General features: G+C 36.9%; 1 protein-coding gene across 1 annotated transcript in view; it reads left to right on the forward strand.

Moving 5' to 3' along the window:
* Positions 1-20,211, forward strand: part of CACNA1I (calcium voltage-gated channel subunit alpha1 I) — a gene marked incomplete at its 5' end in the record, with an annotated part of 332,383 nt that overhangs the window by 158,532 nt on the left and 153,640 nt on the right. The window contains 2 exons of the mRNA XM_081958124.1: positions 1,613-1,724; positions 4,041-4,174. Of these exons, the coding sequence (XP_081814250.1) occupies positions 1,613-1,724; positions 4,041-4,174 (246 nt within the window). The remainder of the gene's footprint in view (positions 1-1,612; positions 1,725-4,040; positions 4,175-20,211) is intronic.

Raw genomic sequence — 20,211 nt, forward strand, 5'->3', positions numbered from 1 at the left:
TTTTGGCTTCCTTTAGCCTGCAGCTGCTAGGTAACGCTGCCAGGACTATGTAGTTCTTGTAGTGTAGTGTTGCCTACCTCTGGTTTTCTGTCTTTTTAGAGACTGATACTTTTTAGGGCTAGGTAAAGAGGCCTCCTGATTGGAGTCAGAGTCTGCTGGTCCAAGTAAGAAATAGGAGAGCTTGTGGCTGGCACAGCATCACTGCCAAGAATGGAAGCACAGACTTGTTTTGGGGAAACCTTCATCCAGTCGTCTTCCTCAATTGAGGAGGACTGTTGAGACCTGGGCATGACAACAATTGATGATATTCATTGCTACAGGGTTCATTAATGACCACTGTAAACATTATTTAAAGGTTATGAGACATATTAATGAAAAAATAAGTATCACAGTAGCTACTGGTCATGATATTTATAAGCCACCTTCAACAAATGATCAGAAGTAATAGGTCTCTAAATTTTAATCCTTGGGGGTTAGTGTAGAGTTTATTTTTATTAAGGTTATTTTCTTTATATTTTGCTTATGGATTTTCTATAGCCATCTTACCAAACTTGGAACCACATAGAGCTTTGTTTTGTCCTAGCAATATTTTCCTTATCTGTGTTAGATGAATCCTTGCAGAAAAAATGAAGCACTGCTAGAAGTATGCTGGTTTTTTTTAAAAAAAAATGTATCTCAAGCAGGGATATACAGTACTAGTGCATAATTCATCAGGAGAGTAAGATGTGATAGTTTTACAAGACTGGTAACCGTGATCTTATTTTGGGAAAATATAAGACAAGCAAATTAATACAAAATTATATATTTATATTAGATGCTCTGAAGGCATTGCAAGCTATTTTTACATAGTCAACTAAAACAAATGTGAATAAGAAGGATAGTTGTAATTAAGGACGAGAAGGATAAGTTATAATGAAAACAATGCTATTTGTTTTCCATGTTACCTGTTATAAATGTTAATAAAAATGAATTCTGCTTATTTAACCTTATTCTGTTGCAGTACATTTAAAGTGATGTATTTAGAATGTAATGATAAAAATATTGTGTCTGTGTGAATGCATGGAGTTAGAAGAGATTCCTAAGGATATATTTCACAGATAAATATTTGTTGAACATTTATACTAGACCATGTTTTGCATTATTTGTGTCAAAATCCTTACTACCATCTTCACGAAAGCAGTGATTTGGTCATTTTAGAGTAGCAGACAAAATAACTCCTGTAAACAACTTATTCAGTAATAAAATTCTTCTCAGGTGATACTACCTTAGCCTGTATTTGAAGTATCCAGAATTGAAACCTTTTTCCGTGGAATTATTTCTTTTATCTATAAGAATATATTTTGTGCGTGCTTTTTTAAAAATTCTATCTATGAAGGAATATGCTATCATGTGATTTTTCTCACCTGCAGTCTAATGGTACGATCTAAGAGAAATTCTATTATCTCAATTATCTACTGTTTATGCATTGTGTTGCTATGGTTTTATTGCTTACTATTGTACACTCTGACAGTTTTTTTTTTAAAAAAAATTTCCACTCTAGTATACCTGAGGGTTAATTATACTGTTGGAAAATGAGATTATTTTTTTCCTTGACTTTATTTCTTCCTTCCACCTGGTTCGAATGTGTCAGCATGATGGTGATCCTACTGAACTGTGTCACACTCGGAATGTATCAACCCTGTGATGATATGGATTGCCTCTCCAACAGATGTAAAATTTTGCAAGTAAGTAGCTCCCTTTCTATAATGGCAATATGTGACCTTCTGGTTGATATCTTGACATATATTCCATAACTATGTTATGTGAACTAAAGTCGTCAGCAAAATCATGTAGAAATAAGGCCCATAGCAAGCCAGCACTTTTTAAAATAATCTGTCAAAATGTCAAACTTGCTATTCTAGCTATTCCTACATCTGCTTCTGTGTTTCCTCATATAACGTTAAGCTATATTACTGGGACTTTGAAAAAGTATTCATTCGCTTTCAGTTTTTCCAAATGTGAATATCTCTGTCAGGTATTTATTAGAGCAGGAGTGTCCAAACTTGGCAACTTTAAGACTTGTGGACTTCAACTCCCAGAATTCCCCAGCCAGCAGAGCTGGCTGGGGAATTCTGAGAGTTGAAGTCCACAAGTCTTAAAGTTGCCAAGTTTGGACACCCCTGTATTAGAGCTTTTTGTGTATCCTGCTGATATATAGAGTATTGAGACAGCAAGTAGCACCAAAGTGGGATGCTTGTTCACTTGTTTTCATAAACAAAGCCAAAAGAAATTTCTAAAAAGTTTTCATTAAAAAGTGGCTGATACTCAATGTTCTAAAAAAGATTATGAAACCATTTCTAAAACTCCATCAACCCACAGTGAGACATAGAAATTGAGAGGATTTGAAACAAGGCAAATCTTCCCAAGTGCGGATGACCTATCAAAATCAACATAATTTTGATTGATTCCCAGAGTTTTCAATAATAAAGACTATACATATAAAGTACATAAATACATTCAGAAAGTCACACAGAACTATTGAACAACATATACTGATCTGCAGGTCTCTATTGCCTTGGCTAAAGTAATTACGTTCATGAGGCCATCATCAGAAAATTACTGGGAGAATAGCAAGTCCTTCCTCACTAAGAAGAATGTTGATGCTCACTTCAGGTTTGTCAAAAAGTACCTGGATAAACTTTCAGATGTCTGGAGGAATATTCTATGGATATTAAAATCAAAAATGGAATGTTTCCATTTCTGTGGAATTCATTTTGTCTGGAAAAAATAAACATTGCATTCCACAATAAGAACTTCATACCATGTACAAAGAGGAGATGGAAGTTTACTTGTTGGGGGATATTTTGCTGTCCCATTTCTGCCCATCTTTTAAAGTGCATGTGGGTACATGCTACAGCAAGATTCTAAGTATACGGGCTTATGTACAGAGAATGGATTTTTTAAAAAAATTCAGCATTTTTGGCATGGTCAGGTTGAAGATTGGCATTTTAGAGTCAAATCGCATACAAATAATTTGGCAATACCTAAAGCCAGCAGTTCCTATTCGAAAAACTCTCAAATATTACTGAGCTGAAGTGGCTTGCTATGAATAATAGGACAACATTCCTGTAAATCAATGTGAAAGAAATGAGAGATGCTTTTGTTTATGAAGTAAATGCAATGATCACCAAATCTTTATATTAGCTGTTCACTCAGCCTGATGTCAGGCTCAAGCCCAAAGGCAATACAATAAAATACAAATGGCTCCAATCCTTTATTTGCTTATATCTAATGGATAGAAACTTGCCAAACTAAAACTGTAAACTTCTAACCCAGGGAACCCCAGCCCATGGTCTGTGGACTGGCACAAGTCCACAGCATGCCACAAACTGGGCTGCACAAACAAGCAAAGCCCCACCTGCAGGACGCAGGTAGCACACGAAGCCACACCCCCTCCTTTCTGTGGAAAAATCTCTCTCCACAGACCTGGTCCCTGGTGCCCAAAAGGCTGAAGACTGCTGTTCTAACCTACTTGAAATATGATCTCTTATCCTCTTCCTCATCTAGCTTGGGTCCCCTCATTCATTGTAACTTCAAACAACCACTGAAAAAGTAGACATTATGCAAGGACTACCTGCAGACTGTTTAATATGTTCTAAATAGCAAAAGTTATTGGACTGAATTACAAATATAAAAATAAAAAACAATCAATAAACAATAGATTAAAACAAAAACAATGTGTGAAGATTATGTCAGACAGCTAAAAAAAAAACCAAAGATTTCAGCCTAGTCTATTATTTGTTAAGGGATCAGGTAGACATTTCTAGAAACAGTGTTCAGTGGAAGGATTGGTGAACATACGAGAATTGGCTCCTTTCTCTGTAAGACATCTGCAACATCTTTGTGGGTGGCAGTGCCTACAAAAGGGTCTTCAAACATTATCTTAAACAATGTATTAAGACTATATAGAAAATCCTGTTTATGTATTTCATATACTACCTATTCAAAATAACGGTTAAAATTCATTTAAATCTGCATCTCTTTTCTTATGGACATTTTAGGTGTTTGATGACTTCATTTTTATCTTCTTTGCTATGGAAATGGTGTTGAAGATGGTGGCCCTGGGGATATTTGGCAAGAAATGCTACCTTGGAGATACCTGGAACCGCCTAGATTTCTTCATTGTTATGGCTGGGTATGTTTTCTTTTCTTTTTTTAACCTTATAGAAATACACTAATAGACTAATAGATATAGAATTGGGCACCGTCTCTAAACATAAATTTGGATATAACTGTAAGAATGATTCAATTCTGTCATGTTAAAAATTAAAAAGTTTATCAGCACATCACAATCTTTCAGCCAGTTTCATACTCATCTGTTGGGAAAATTAATGCCCTTTCTTACATTACTTGGGTAGGACAGACATTAAAGGCTGGTGAATGCCAATGAAAGTTTGCTGTGGGAGGTTGCATTGCTATGTTTCTCTAACTAAAATAACCCTTGGAAACATTGTATAGCTTTAGAATCCGATATATTATATGTCCCCTTTGGGCATAATATGGGTACTTACTAGAATCCCCTACTTTGTCCATGAAATTGAATTAAAATATCCTAGTGAGTAGCTATTCAGTTTCTATTTTAATACTTTCACAGAAATGTCTACAATTTCCCTAATTGATTAGTATCACTATCAAATCATTTTACTATTATGAATTTCCCCCCCTAATATTCAGCTAAAATACTTTCCTGAAACTTTACCAGAGTGTGTCTTTCACTCTGAAACAATGAACAGGTAAATGAGCCCATTCTCTTTGTGATATGAACTGTTAGGAAGCTAATTTAAGTATCACTAGTGAATAGCTTTAGCCAAGGATTAACAAAGGCTGTTGTCCAGGCTGAATCTTGTGATGCTGCATCTGACCTAGTGGATGGTTCTTAGCCCATTGTACAAGGCTTCCCTATTCCCTATAAATCATTTAAATAATATAATAGTAACAATAGAAGGCAGCAATTATATCGTCAGAATTCCAAAGAAAAAATAGTTGGATATTGTCATCTTAAATAATATCTTAAGATTTCAAACATGTTTGGATGACATTGCAAAAATGCAGGTTTAAGGAAGATTATCTAAACCTTCTGTTAGAATGTAGTGGTGCACGCCCTTCTTGGTCCTTCAGATTTGTTCTTCCTCTCAGGCAATATCCTCACAATTTTATAAACTTTTGAGGACAAGTGAAAGATACTTTTGGGAATGACTGTTGCTTTTCCATTTTATTCTTCCCATTATATAATCTGACTCTACCTGGCAATTCATAGAATTATCTGGTGGTTCAATCCATCTTCCCAATAACCATTTGCTTCAGTAAAAAGCACCGACTAAAGTTTTCTCCATAATATCACTGTATTAAAGTCTGATAGTGTAGGGTGTTAATGTCTATTGAAGATGACTGAAGTCATACTGTTGTGTTATGCCAAAAGATACTGTCTGATGCAATTACTTGCTATGATTAAAAAACTAAATGTCTATTAAAGCATCTTAAATTTGTGTTTGTCTTTTTTCACATCTATTCACATTGCTGATCTATATTCAAGCTTGTGATCAATTACAGATTCTTTTTTTTACATATGCCTTTATAGAGCAATTATCCCCTTGTGCATTTGATTTCTTCTCCTAAGTGAAGAACTCTGTATTTGTCTCCATAAAGTTCCATTTTTCTTTTGAGCCCACTTTCTTAACCTTTAAAAATAATTTTGATTTTTGTCTCTCAGTACATATGAATAACCACCCAATGTAATTTTGATCATCAGAAAATGTGATAAGTAAGCTGGTACAAAGCATAGAAACAGAACGGAGTTTTCATGATCAGTTCAGTGTTGTTTCATATTACAGAGTTTGGGTGTATAAGGGCATCTTTTTTATTAAAAGCAAAAGCATTGTGATTCTGTCTTTACTTTCCGATGGCCCATCTAAGCACACCTCAGGGACAAGGTGACATTTAAGTGCTTTAACAGCCAAGTTGCTGTATTAAAGCTGCAGTAGTCACTTCCTCTGTCCCTCTGCAACCTGAGTGAAGGGCACATAGGGATTTGCAAGTTAAATATCTAGTTGCACTGTCACAGTTTACACTTGTAGTCAAAACTTTACAGAATGCTGTCATTATACAATGAACATTTGCCGTGCCAATTCTTTTTCTCAGTAAATAATCATTTATTGTTTGCATCTGGAATTTACAACTAGCAATGGATTTTATCTGGAATTTACAAGTAACAATGGGTTCAAGCTGAATTAAGTAGAAAACAGCTTTGTAAAATGGTATTTTCTATAGCAAAGAATAGCAATACAATTTCTTTGTATTCATTCCATTAAGTCTGCACAGAATTGTCACTTGGCTTGTTTTAGATCAGTGTAAATCCTTTATTGCCATCTATAAGTTTGTATTGCTGTCATTGTTTAAAGCAGCTGGAATGCTTACTGCTGGCCAAATTTAAATGCCATACAGTCTAATTAATTATCTTGTGCAAATGAGAAACTTCTTTTCACTTTGAAAAATGTGCCAGATCTAACTTTGAATCCTGTCAGGTGTTATGTCAATGTATATTTCCATCAGATTAAGCAATAGAAATTCCTCCGTTATAAAAATGGGTATAAAGGAGTATCATGTTTCCTTTTACCACAGAACTCTCATAACTCCAAACAAGGAACTCCATTTTTATTGATCATTCAAATCTAGGAGAATCTCATAAAATTCATATGTATTTAGGGGGAGGGGGATTATATAGCTCAAATGCAAGCTGAGAGAAAAGGCTTACAAGTGGCAGATTTATTTGCTGATTTTCTGGGAGAATATTATTACTGTTGTAACAATGTAGTAGGTTGCCCTTCAAAACATAGTTTATAACACAATAGATTTACTGAGGAAGTTACTCAAAAGACAACTCACATGTGGTATTCTCAATGTAACATTCAAGGTAAAATTTATATATTATTTAAAATGTTCAGAATCAAGTTCAGTATTTTTGACAATTGCCAAAGTAAATGTATAGGTATGGGCACACCAATACTTGACCCATATTCCAGAACGCAATTTGTTTCTTATGCCAGTTGGAATATGAAAGTATATACTCTATTAATTGCAAAAAACAAAAAACAAAAAAACCAATAACAACACCCCACCTTAAGGAAACAAAGAATATAGAAATGCTTGTTGTTCAATGCACTCTTCTGATGAATTAGCAGTAATCTATTTTGCCACTCTATAGGTTTCATTCCCTTCTTTCTCCCTCGTCTCTCTGGTTCTTAATTCCAACATTAATGCATTGGGGAGCAGGGATTGTCCTAATTTTACTCAGCACTAAAACTTCTGGAATATATTAAGCTTAGTAAAGGTTTTATCAAAAGTTGTGATTCATATAAATTACTTACTGTAGAGGACAAATCAAACTCATGGGCTGAGTTTAACAAACTGATAACACTTTGTAAACCCCTCCCAGACACCCAACATTTCTTCTATCCAAACTTCTATTGAACTAGGATACAATCCTCCCTTCTCCTGTATTGTGTGGAAGGAAGCATTGAATCCAGATTTAATAGAAGTTTGATAGAACAAAGTGTGGCAGAAGACTGAGTTGTGTCCCACTAATTTAGCAAAGTACCTAAAAATTGCTGATAGGTGCCAGTAGGAGGCAGAATACAGTTGAAAGGGACTTCAGGGGTTTTCTAGTGTTTCCTAGGTTGGATCTCTCTTCGATAATCTTCCATCTGTTACTTCTTGTCCTGCCCTCAGGTGCTTGAAGAATAGGTCAACCCCTTCTTTTCAGTGACTCTACACTCTTTATAGAATCTCATACAACCTTTTTATATTGTGGTGACCAAACTTGACAACTGTGTGGATGTCACCGTGAAAGACCAAAATTGGTGAATGTCGACATTCACCGGTGAATGGAAAGACCGAAATTGGTGAATGTCGACATTCACCGGTGAATGTCGACACATACCAATTTCGGTCTTTCACGGTGACATATATATAATGAGTCAGCGTAACGCTTTACTTTTGCTTTTCAATTCGCGGTCCTGGAAACTACTCGTTCTAACCGCGCAGGATCGCAGTTTTTTTAAAAAAAGAAGTCCGCGAATAGAAGACGCTTAAAAGGAAGCGAGGAGCCGAGGTGTCGAGAGGATAAGGGTATTAGGATAAGGGTATTAGGGTAAGGGTGTCGAGAGGATAAGGGTGTTTAGCAAATATTTCGGACATACATCAAGCGACTATGTGAATGTTGACATTCACCGGTGAATGTCGACATTCACCAGATTTTGGACTTTCACAGTAACATGGACACAGTTATCAAGCACGGGAAATCAAGAGCCAAGGCAGTTCAAATTAATACAGGTTCGCTACATGTTAACACTCTCTCTCTACAAGAATCTGAACTACAGTTAAGGGAAATTGGCGTTAGATAAGGGTCAACATAATTCAAAATGGACTGGACTTAAATGTGGATCCACTAGATGTTCAGCCTGAAGGAACTCAAAACTGATGACGTGCTTGACCCCTCTCAGTGGCTCAGCATGATCACCTCCTATAACAATATTCCAAATGTGGCCTTACCAATGCAATATAAAATGGTACTAACATTTCTATCCCTCTGTTTATTTATTTATTTATTATTTATTTCTTGGATTTCTAGACCGCCCCCTCTCCCAAAAAGGGACTTGGGGCGGTGTACAGTCAATGCAGATAAAAATACAATCATAAAACAATTAAATACATTTGGATGGAGGAGATAGGCTGTACAAGAAATAAATATATTCTAAAACCCTAAAAACATCCCCAATTAAAAACCCAAACCCAATTAAAATAAATCCCCGGGAGGTAAAACTAAGAAAGTGCCAGGCCAGCTGATTGAAATAGGTGAGTCTTTAACTTTTGACGGAAGGAACGGAGGTCGGTGGTGGTTGATACAGCCTAGAATTGCACTGGCTTTTTTGGCAACCACACACAAACTGCTGGCTTATACTTAAGTGGTTGTCCAGTAGGACCCCTAGATCCTCTCACAGTTACTGCTGTTGAGCCAGATACTGTTCAGCCAGGTTGAAGTAGATTTCCCACCAATGAGACAATGAGCTTTTCAAAACAATACCTGATACCAGCTTTAGCTCTGATTTTGCTGAACCATTGCAGAGCTGGCAAAACCCTGATTCAAGGCTCCAAATGAGTGAGAACAGAGAGCTGGAGTTGATTCAGAGTGGCACAACATCTTTGGATGAAGGAGCATTATATCTGTCTGTCTGTCTGTCTGTCTTCTCTCCCCATTTAGGAATTAGTTCATCAGTAAAAGTTACAGTTCAAGAATAAAAACAGTTGCATTTGATTGATGTATTGGAAATGCACTTACCCCAAAGAACATTAATAAAAGCAAAATCCAGTAGAAATGTAATGAGCTATAAATACTGTGAAACGAACGAATACTCCCTTTTCAATGGGAAATGGAGTATCAAGTGGAAATACTGTCAGAGTTTGGCAATCTTTTGTGGTTCCTTGAGTGAATCAGATACCATAGAAATTTCTCTCAAGATTAGTCTGATCATATGGAAAAGGGTCACCTAATCTCCGCCCCCAGGTTATTACTGCATTGTTCTCTTTGCATAGGCAATTTTTGAGAAGCTGCAAAAGTGCAACTTAGGTCCCTAACCTTTTTGAGAGCTGCGGTAGGATATCCAACAATGCACTGACATTTCTAGAAAAGATATGGCTGTAATATATATTTTTTTGGACTTTTGTCCCACTGAGATGAGGTTTCAAAGTGGGAATGGGAATGAGAAGTCTCAGGGACAGCAAAATAGCTCTAACGAAATATTATGCTAAAGCTTTCCCCATTATTCAAAAACCTGCATCTTTCTTTGATTATAATGTGTGATCTAGTAGAAAAATGAAGAAAAAAAGGAAAATAGTAATTTGTACAGTCCCAGATACTATAGTCCCCAATTCTGGATTTATAAGATAAGGTAGGCTATAAATCATCAATAAAATGACATTGGTGCCTATACAATAGTAGGCACACCTATTTTGTTTACTCAAGTATATTTCTTCCCTCACCTTCCCCTATTTGCAAATTCCAAGAGTTACAATTTTCCTTAAGTAAATTCCACCATCTGCTTCTTGCCCTCTTCACCTTCACTTCCCAGGCAATTTAGCTGTTTCTGGAGGAAGACTCCACTGTCACTAAAAATGTACAGTTGCCATAGCAATGAGAATTGTCATCACTATATCTTTATTCCCTCCTCTCCTTCCAGATTAAGGAGTGACTTTTAAAATAAAAGGCTACAAATCAATATTTTTCTTCTTTGCTGTCTCCCTTAAGAAATCAGACACTTCCCAAAACAAAAGCATATCTTTTGCTGGGCTAAATAAAACATTGAAGCACACAAAGAAGCAATATCTTTTCTCTGCTGAATTCCCATTTCTTTACCATCTTTCAAGTTAGATCAGACAGCTGGTGACCAGGTGGCTAGTCTTTGGCGGCGGCTGTTGAAGGACAAGACCATTCTCCATTTCATTTGTTTGCTGCAGGGACGTTCACAAAGTAGGCATGGTAAAAGAAAAAGAAATCAAGATGGCAGCTGTAATGGTGCCAACAAAGCTCTTCCTAATTTTTTATGTGTGCAGAGGATTTTGTTTATTTAATGGATGATTTACTTATTTAAAACATTTGACCAGTCACACAACTCAGTCAAGATGACTCTAGCAGGCTTACAGAAAATGCAACAAAACCTCAGAAAAAATTAATACAAAAATGCAATACAGAAACCAATAAGCAATCATGAAATAATAACACAATATAATTGAGATAAAGAGAAACAACACCATGATGTAAATGATAGTCACACAACCCAAAGGCCTTGGGAAGAAGCCAAGGCTTGACAACCTTACTGAAGGTGCCAACCATTTCTCATTCCTCTTTGTCCTCATTCCTGGAAATGGGACTCACACAAGTGTAATCGAGGTTAGTTAGTTGCATTGGTTCTCCAAGATATCTTCACAAAAACTTCAGCATCCAAGGATCTGTTCTGACCTAAGCTTCCTTAAAAGGTATGAAGCAGAGTCTTGGTCCTGGCAAAACCTCTTTTATATACACGACTGTGAATTCCTCTCATTCATAGTCAGCAAGCCTTGACAAACAGTCTTTCAGAGGAACATTTATCAACATGAACTTTATCTCGCTCAGAGACCTGCCAGATAACTAGTTTCCAAATGCAGGGCAAGGCAACACTTGGCACAGAGTCACTTATAGTCACAAACAGAACTTTCCACTCTTGAAATGACCAAAGTAACAAATTGTTTCCTGCAAAAGCCCACTCCCAGCTCATTGCTCTTTTGTTTCCTATGGGAGAGACCAATCACCTCTAAGGTGTGGCTTTACTCCCAAGGTGGCCCTGCTTTCTTAGTTGTTCTTGTCTTCTGGCAGCTCTGTGCATGCTGGGAACAGGCTCCAGCTGTTCCTCTGCCTCACTGCTGTCTAGCTCCCTCTCTGCCTCCAACGCAGAGCCCTCGTCTGAGCTTTCCTCAGCCCCCAGGACTCGTCCATGTTCCTCCCCAACCTCCTCACTGTCCGACTCTGTTGCCAACTTTGTTGGCCACTGGTGAGCCAAAACAGGATATCTAATTTGTATACTCAGCAGATGGGTATAAATACCCCTATCCTGAAGACATCAACAGATTTTCTATGATGAGACTTAAAAATAGACAGAATTTCAATTGCACAATTGTGGCTGCCATCTTGACCTCTTTTTCCCATATACTGTGAACACCCATGATTTGGCATATGTTCTCTTGCAAATAGAGGTTGTTTTTTTCAAGAACTGACTCATATTGGAGTGTACTTACTGAACCAATTTTAACTTGAGAAGCTTCTTTTCACAAAGTAGTTTAGAAGTAAGACTTCAACATTTAAGATTAAGTGTACTAAATTGCTTGTCAGTTTTGTAATAGGCCTGTGATTAAGAGGTCGAGGAGAGTGAGAAAGTCACTCCCTTGAAAAAGCATCTGAGCTCCAATTTCTTTTCCATCTGACCTCATCTGGCTTGCTGTTCTCCCATCATGGTTATTAGCATTTATCTGGAATTTTAGATTCTGGAGCTTAGTACTAGAGCATCATTCTTAATGCTTCTTCTCTATAAATGATAATTGCATGACTTTATTATGATAGGTAGATGATGTGGTGGAGCCCTGGTGGGGGTAGTTAAGAGATATGTCAGTCTAGACTCTATAGATGGGAGGTCAGACACTTAGATCTATATCTGGATTTCCCAGGGGAAAATAGGCAGTCTGGTGGGACTCTTGTGTACAGTGGAGTCAACCGTAAAGCAACCTCTTGACCTAAGTCCCAGAGCCACTTTTATTGCTTTTGCCTGACAACCCGTAGCTCTTGGAAGATATATATAGCAAAGTGAAATCCCAGGTACAAGATAATGCATAGTAGTGCCAATATGGGATTTATACTATCCTCAGTGAGTTGCCAACCATCACTGTGCATAACCTGAATTCAGAGCATCATCACCTAAAAATCATACTCCATTTCTTACCTTGTTTGGTTCAGTGGGGCATATGGCTGCCTCACTGAGCATATGAGCATAGGAGATAAAATAAAACCTGAAGATATTTTTTTCAGATCGAAAGAAATAATATTTATTCTAGCATCTGTGACATAAGGGTCAATTTAGGAAAATTCAGAATGGGGATACTCATTAACCTTGAAAATGAGTTTCTAATCTTTGTTTCCAGTTCTTCAAACACAATAACAAATTCCGAAAACAAGAACACATTTTTAATTGCAAATCATATTTCAAATCATATTCCTAAGTGAATGTTAAAAGCAAGAAATTTTCACTGCCCTTTTATATAGCAAAACTGCAGATTTGAAGGGTATTTTTTGCATTACTTAATGGGGTTAATTAAGACAAGAACATTTCCTGTATATGATGAGGTAGAATCTAGTTTTCATGAACAATAGATGTAACATACCTATTTCTAGACTGAACCATTTCAAATTACAGAAGGAAGGTCATATAATGGATTTTTTTTCATGCTGAAAAGAAACTTAGATTAAAGAGAATTATTTTAAGCTTCTTTATTAAAGCTCATTTTTTTCTCCCAAGGAATACGGAAGGGATGAAGGAGGATTGATCATATGAGCCTGCAAAATAGAAACATACATACCACATTATCCCTTTTTGGCATTAGCAAAAGACAAAATTATGTAAGAAATAAACAAAAATGAAAGCCATGAGATAATGAAAGAAAATATAACTCAATCTGGGTTATCCTAACCTTATTCACTACACTACTCCATATCTTTCTATACTTGCACATCATTCTTCTACTGAATGAATCATACTTTAATTCTTAAAATGTTTCATCTCTTTTTTTGAGGATTTCATCAGTTCTGTTCCCCCATGTCTTCCTCTTCTTTAACCATTCATTCTTTTTTCATATATTTGTTTTACAATTTGATCCTCATTCAGTTTGTATGATTAAACAGTGTTTATGTATTAATTACTTACTCATACAGATTCAATGACACCCAATCATTCTTGAGCCCATATATTCTTGTTTTACTACGTGCACTTCTTAAGTACCGTACTCCATTTTCATTCCGTTCAATTTACATTTATATTTTTCTTGACAAATGCAAACCTCACTATGATATAACAAAGTAGGAGAAGGCACTCACAGGGAACATCAGAAGACAATGATGATGTTAGAGTAGTCATAGCCACATAATTGAAACCCTATTGGTTTATACCTGTTTGCAGTGTCTACATGTGTACAAAAGATGTGGAGCTTCAATTTCATATTTATCGCCCTCATCTTGACTTTTCTGATGCTTCCTACAGACCCCCTACTCCAGACGTCTGCTCTTACAAGCAGGTAGTTTTGCTTTTAAAAAAAATCTTTTTTTTGCATCAGACCTCATGGCACCCACATGCCACCCATACTAACGTTTGCATATTTAAAAGATCTCCATCTATTTTACCATATTTCATACATATTTTATCAAGGTGCACAAATTCATTCAGTGCTGTAGGCTTTTTTGCCTTTTATGCATTACTTGCAATTATTCACTCTACTTCCCCTGCCAATCTTTGGTCTTTGAAACTGTATATTGATTTTCAGATTCAGTGTGCATAACATTCCATGCAACTTATTTGGATTCTCAATCAACAACAGGGCATCATTATCTGCATACATAAATATCTGTGCATCCATCGCACAACTATTATTATTATTATTATTATTATTATTATTATTATTATTATTATTATTATTGCGTGGTTAATCTTTGGTGAGATTCACAGCCTTTGGGGCTGGTTGGTAGCTCAACAGCTCGAGTCCTAACCAAGGACCTAGGAACTGTTAAGGTAACATCGAAGGATATAAGCTGTTCCAAGTAGGGCGTTTTTTTGTAGAGTCAGAATGTTCAAGTCAGGTAAATTTAGAATTTTCAAATAGCGAGGTAGCCCTTTAGGTATTGCTCCAAGGGCTCCAATTACAATTGGGACAACACATGATTTCTTTTTTCCACAGCCGCTTAACCTCAATTTGCAAGTCCCGGTATTTTGTGATTTTTTTCTTGCTGTTTATCTTCAATTAGTGCATCACCAGGTATTGCAATGTCAATGAACCATACTTTTTTCTTTTCAATTATTGTTATGTCAGGTGTGTTGTAGGCCAATTGCCTGTCAGTCTGGATTCTGAAGTCCCACAAGATTTTGCCTTTCTCATTCTCTAAAACCTTGTCAACCTGATGGTCCCAGTAATTTTTGCTGTACTCAAATCCAAACTTTTGGCACAATTTCCAGGGAATAATCTTAGCAACGCAGTCATGGCATTGTAGGTAGTCAGTTTGTGAAATTTTGCTGCACCTGCTGTGGTCGACTGTCTCATCTTTCTCATTTCAGAGGCGACATTTGCTGTTGGTGGTAACATGTTGAATTTTTGCCTTCATGCAGTTTGTGGCTAAGGCTTGTTCTTGAGCTGCCAAAATAAAGCCTTCTGTTTCTTTTTTCAGTACTCCTGATCTTAACCAGTTCCAAGTTAGTTTTTGGTCAGCTTTGCCTTCAATATTTTTCAAGTATTGGCCATGCATAGCTTTGCTTTTCCAATTTTCAGCTCGCTTCTCAATTACTTCTTTCTTATATTCAGCTTTTAACTTAGTTGTCTTCAAAAGGCCTCCTTTATTTACTTCCTTAATCATTGGTTCTTCACTTTTCTGGATGTAATCATTCAAGCTGTGTCTTTCTTCTTCCACAGTCTGCTTTACTTGTAGGAGTCCTCGACCATCCTCTGCTCTTGGTAGATACAATCGATCAACATCACTTTTAGGGTGCAAAGCATGATTCATTGTCATAAGCTTCCTTGTTTTTCTGTCCAAATTGTCCAACTCCATCTGGGTCCAGTCAATTATTCATGCAGAGTATCGAATTACAGGTATAGCCCAGGTATTTATGGCTTTTATGATGTTTCCTCCACTCAGTTTGGACTTTAATATCTTACGAATTCATTGAATGTACTTGGCTGAGGTTAATTCCTTGACTTGTTGTTGTTGTTGTTGTTGTTGTTATTATTATTATGTATTTTATTTATTTCTCACACATGCTTTTTGTCCACTGTACAGTGTACCATTATTATTACATTCAGCAACTAGAGAGCAACTTCTTATTTATGCAAACCATTACATATTCAGTTTGTTATAAACTGTCTCAACATTCAACAAACATATAATTAACTTCCTTTCTTGCATTCATACATTTCTCAATAATCTATTGAAGAGCAAAAGTCTGGTCTGCATAGACAGTACTTGCGTCCTGTACTACAACCCTCAGTCTTTGCTCTATTTTTATAAATGAGGACTAGATTTAAATTACTACCATATCTCCTTTCTGCAAAGATCTTAGGCTGGCATTACTTATCATTGTTGAGACACAGCAATCCTAATAAACTGAAAGCTTAAAGGAAAACTGAAACACAATGGTATCGTGGCATGAATTTCATGTGCCAAAGATATCCATATTAGAGGTATTATAAATATTTTATAACATCTAATCACACTTCAAAAATACTGGCCAATAATCAATCACAAATAGTGAGCTATGTATGGCTCAAAGAGAACCTAGAAATAAGGAGAAATTTTCTGATAGTGAGAACAATGAATCAGTGAAATGGCTTGCTTCCAGAAATTGTAGGTGCTTCATCACTGGAGGATTTTAAGAAGAGATTGGACCACGATTTGTATGAAATGAAATAGAGTTTCCTGCTTGAGTAGGGGGTTGGACTTGAAGACCTCCAAGATCCCTTCCAACTCTGTTATTTTGCTACTCCAATCCATACACTTCTGAAGAGATGCTTGCTAAAGCTAGATTGAAAAGATGCCAAACTGACAAATACAGGCTTCTTTCAAATGTAGATTGAGTTCAAATTGTGAAATGGTAGCTGATAATTTCAGTAACCCATTTCCTGCTAATTGCTATGTTTGGGTTTCAGAAATAATTAATTTTTAATTAATACAATACAATACAATGCAATGCAATACAATACAATACAATACAACACAACAATACAATACAATACAATACAATACAATACAATACAATACAATACAAGAGTTGGAAAGGACCTTGGAGGTCTTCTAGTCCAACCCCCTGCCTAGGCAGGAAACCCTATACCGTTTCAGACAAATGGCTATCCAACATCTTAAAGACTTCCAGTGTTGGGGCATTTACAACTTCTGGAGGCAAGCTGTTCCACTGATTAATTGTTCTAACTGTCAGGAAGTTTCTCCTCAGTTCTAAGTTGCTTCTCTCCTTGATTAGTTTCCACCCATTGATTCTTGTTCTACCCTCAGGTGCCTTGGAGAACAGTTGACTCCCTCTTCTTTGTGGCAACCCCTGAGATATTGGAACACAGCTATCATGTCTCTCCTAGTCCTCCTTTTCATTAAACTAGACATACCCAGTTCCTTAAGTCCATAGAGTACATGGTGTGCTCATCTTAATTCACATGATTCTGAAACCCTAGCCCTTATAGGCACCTCTGACATTGGTCAGCCTTTACTTTTTTGCTCTCTGCCTGCCTGCAAGAGATCATAGATTATAATTTAAATCTGCATCTAATTGCATCCAGTTTTATATATATTCTATGCCAGGGGTGTCCAAACTTGGGAACTTTAAGACTTGTGGACTTCAACTCCCAGAATTCCCCAGCCAGCCATGCTGGCTGGGGAATTCTGGGAGTTGAAGTCCACAAGTCTTAAAGTTCCCAAGTTTGGACACCCCTGTTCTATGCCCTTTACTAACCTGCTCCCTTTGTTTCCTTTCTTTGACCTTTGTCTCCTTTTTAGTTACAAACGTTTATCAGGATCCGTGTTATTTAAAACAATAAAAAATGTGATATAAGAAAATATGAAAATATCTGTACTAAAGCAAACACTGTTCTACGGAACACTCTTACCAGATTTAAGACCTATAAACACATATTTTAATTTTAATGTAATTTATTTTTATCCCATCTTTATTATTTTGATGAACAAGTCAATTCAGCAAAAAATACCCAATGCTGCTTTTTCCTCCTATTTCTTCCATAACAACAATCCTATGAGAAAGTTGAGGGTTGAGAAAGAGCGACTGACTCAAAGCCACCCAGGTGGCTTTCATGCCTAAGGTGGGACTAGAACGTATGGTCTCCCAGTTTCTAACCTGGTGCCTTAAGTAAACTGGCTCTTTGGTTTCTTTGGATGGGCTCTTCAATATCCTTCAGTCTATCAAAGAGATGTAAAATACTTTATTATGGTCAGATGGGTTTTTTAATTTTATTTATTTTATTTTATTTATTTTTATTGCTTTTACAATAATAACAGAAAAAGAAAAATGCAAACATCCCTCGCTCACACAGGGAGGGGCTGCTCCGGGTGCCGTCCTCTAGAGAGTGCCAGGGGGCGGTGCCCAGGAGTAGGGCCTTCTCTGTGGTGGGCCCTAACCTTTGGAATGACCTCCCCCCAGACATCCGGACAACAACCGATCTTCGCTCCTTCCGCATGAAGCTGAAGACCTACCTGTTTTGTCAAGCCGGCCTGGCATAAACGTTACAATCTTGCCACCCCAGGTCATTTTATAATGGGAAATTTTGTTTTTAATATTTTTTGGTTTTAAACTTTGTAAGTATGCTTATTTATGGACTTGTTTTTACCTCCTCTGCACGATATATGGTGCTATCTTGATTATTGCTCTGTACGTCGCCCCGAGTCCCTGTGGGGAGAGGGGGCGACTAATAAGTTCAATAAAATAAATAAATAAATAATAAATATATGTTTGCATATATACTGTGGGTGTGCAGGTGTCTGGGTGTGCATACACCAGTGGTGGGTTGCAAGCGGTACTCCCCGGTATGGGCGTATTGGATACTGCCCGGAGCACCGGGTACTGTTCCGGTACAGTGCTCCAGAGGGCCCACTCACCTGCGCTCCTTACCTGTGCTTCTGCGCACACGCATGGTGCGTATTGCGCCTGCGCGATGCTCCGCCGAGCAGCTGGAGCGTCGCGGAGGCTTGCGGAAGCATCATTTGACGCTACAATGCATGTGTGCGCCGCACGCTTGCATGTGGGTGACTCTGGGGCCGTTCCAACTGGTACGGAACCCACCACTGGCACACACACACACACACATACTATAATTATATAATTATAGTGCCTTTTAACATTGTACTTTGTATAAACGAGTCCTATATTTCACTGTAGGTATCCATACAAAATCTATATCTATAGGCCATCAGCACATAGCAAATGTAGCAAGTATAATCAAGGGATCAATCCATTGAGTAAATGGTGCCATTCATTATGCATTCTTTTAACCATTTTAGGATATAAATAATCTAAGAGGGAATTGTTTCAATTTAATACTACATTGATATATTGTATTCCTAAAAATCAAAGCTGAGAAATTATACTCCTGGACTAGGCTGAACAGGAATATTTCCAACAACCATATTAAACTTGCCATAGCTGAAGATTTCTAAATAGCTTCTGACCCATTAAGAGTTCAATGAAAGATGATTTATGAAAAGAAATCTGCAGGTTCATTAACTGATTCACACCTTTGATTTAGATTCTGCCCTGTCTACGGAGTTTCAGTTTCAAAATGAATTGCAGTTCACAGCTATTTTACGCACATCAGAACTGATTGTGTTAATTCATATCATGCGTTTTCAGAATGGGGGGGGTCACTCTCTTTTTGATAGAACTGATCTCTGAAAGCCTTGTTGAGAGATTTGGTGCAATCTAAAATGGGGGAGCTCCATTAAAAAAATCTGCTTCCTTTTCCACCATAGGAACATACCATTTTATTGGACAACAGGATCTATCAAAAAGCAGGCTTATTTACAGAGTGAATGAATTGTTCTTCCAAAATGCTAAATAAATAAATAAAAAGATATCACTGATCAAAGTAATTACTTTGCTCCATCCCATTTTTAAACCTGAAATGCTACAAGAATCACAAGAGAAAACTAGAAAACGTGCTTGTATAAAAAGGAAATACTAAGAAACCTTTTCCTCATTCTGCATTCTTTCTTTCACATTGCAAACATCCAAAGAAATATTAGGGGAAAAGAAAAGTCAAAAGATGTCCAATTCCTTTTTTTTTCTTTTCCCATTTGACTGGAGAGGTGTCAGCAACTAACAATCAGTTCTATGCTTGTTGAACATGAAGCAAGTAGGTTATCTGATAACTGGTGAGCAGAAGGCAGGAGATAAAAGAAAATAAATATCTCAGTACCTGTTAGGAATAGCATCCCAAGAAGGCGAAGACAACATAGATATTTTGTATTTCATTTTTCTTGTATCTAAGATTGAAAATAATAAACCCTTTTGGATAAATTCATTTTTCAGACTAAGCCATAATGCGGTCCATTTCTCTTTGACTTAGTATAATATGTAAACCTACATTCTGCATTTTGAAAATTGTGGTTTATACTGTTATTTATCAACCAAACTACTGTGATTTTTTAAAATATGCTGTGGTTAAAGCCAGCGATGGCTTAGTGGCTTCCCAACTGGCAATCTTAGCTAGTTGGAAAATAGGGACGTGCAATCTTAGCTTGTTGGAAATTAACACTTTTCCAAATGCCAAAATAAGAATTTTACATCAAAGGCCCCGAGGATATATTTTAAATGATAAAAATGT

This window comes from Natrix helvetica, assembly GCF_964273705.1.
Source record: "Natrix helvetica genome assembly, chromosome: 6".
NCBI lineage: Eukaryota > Metazoa > Chordata > Lepidosauria > Squamata > Natricidae > Natrix > Natrix helvetica.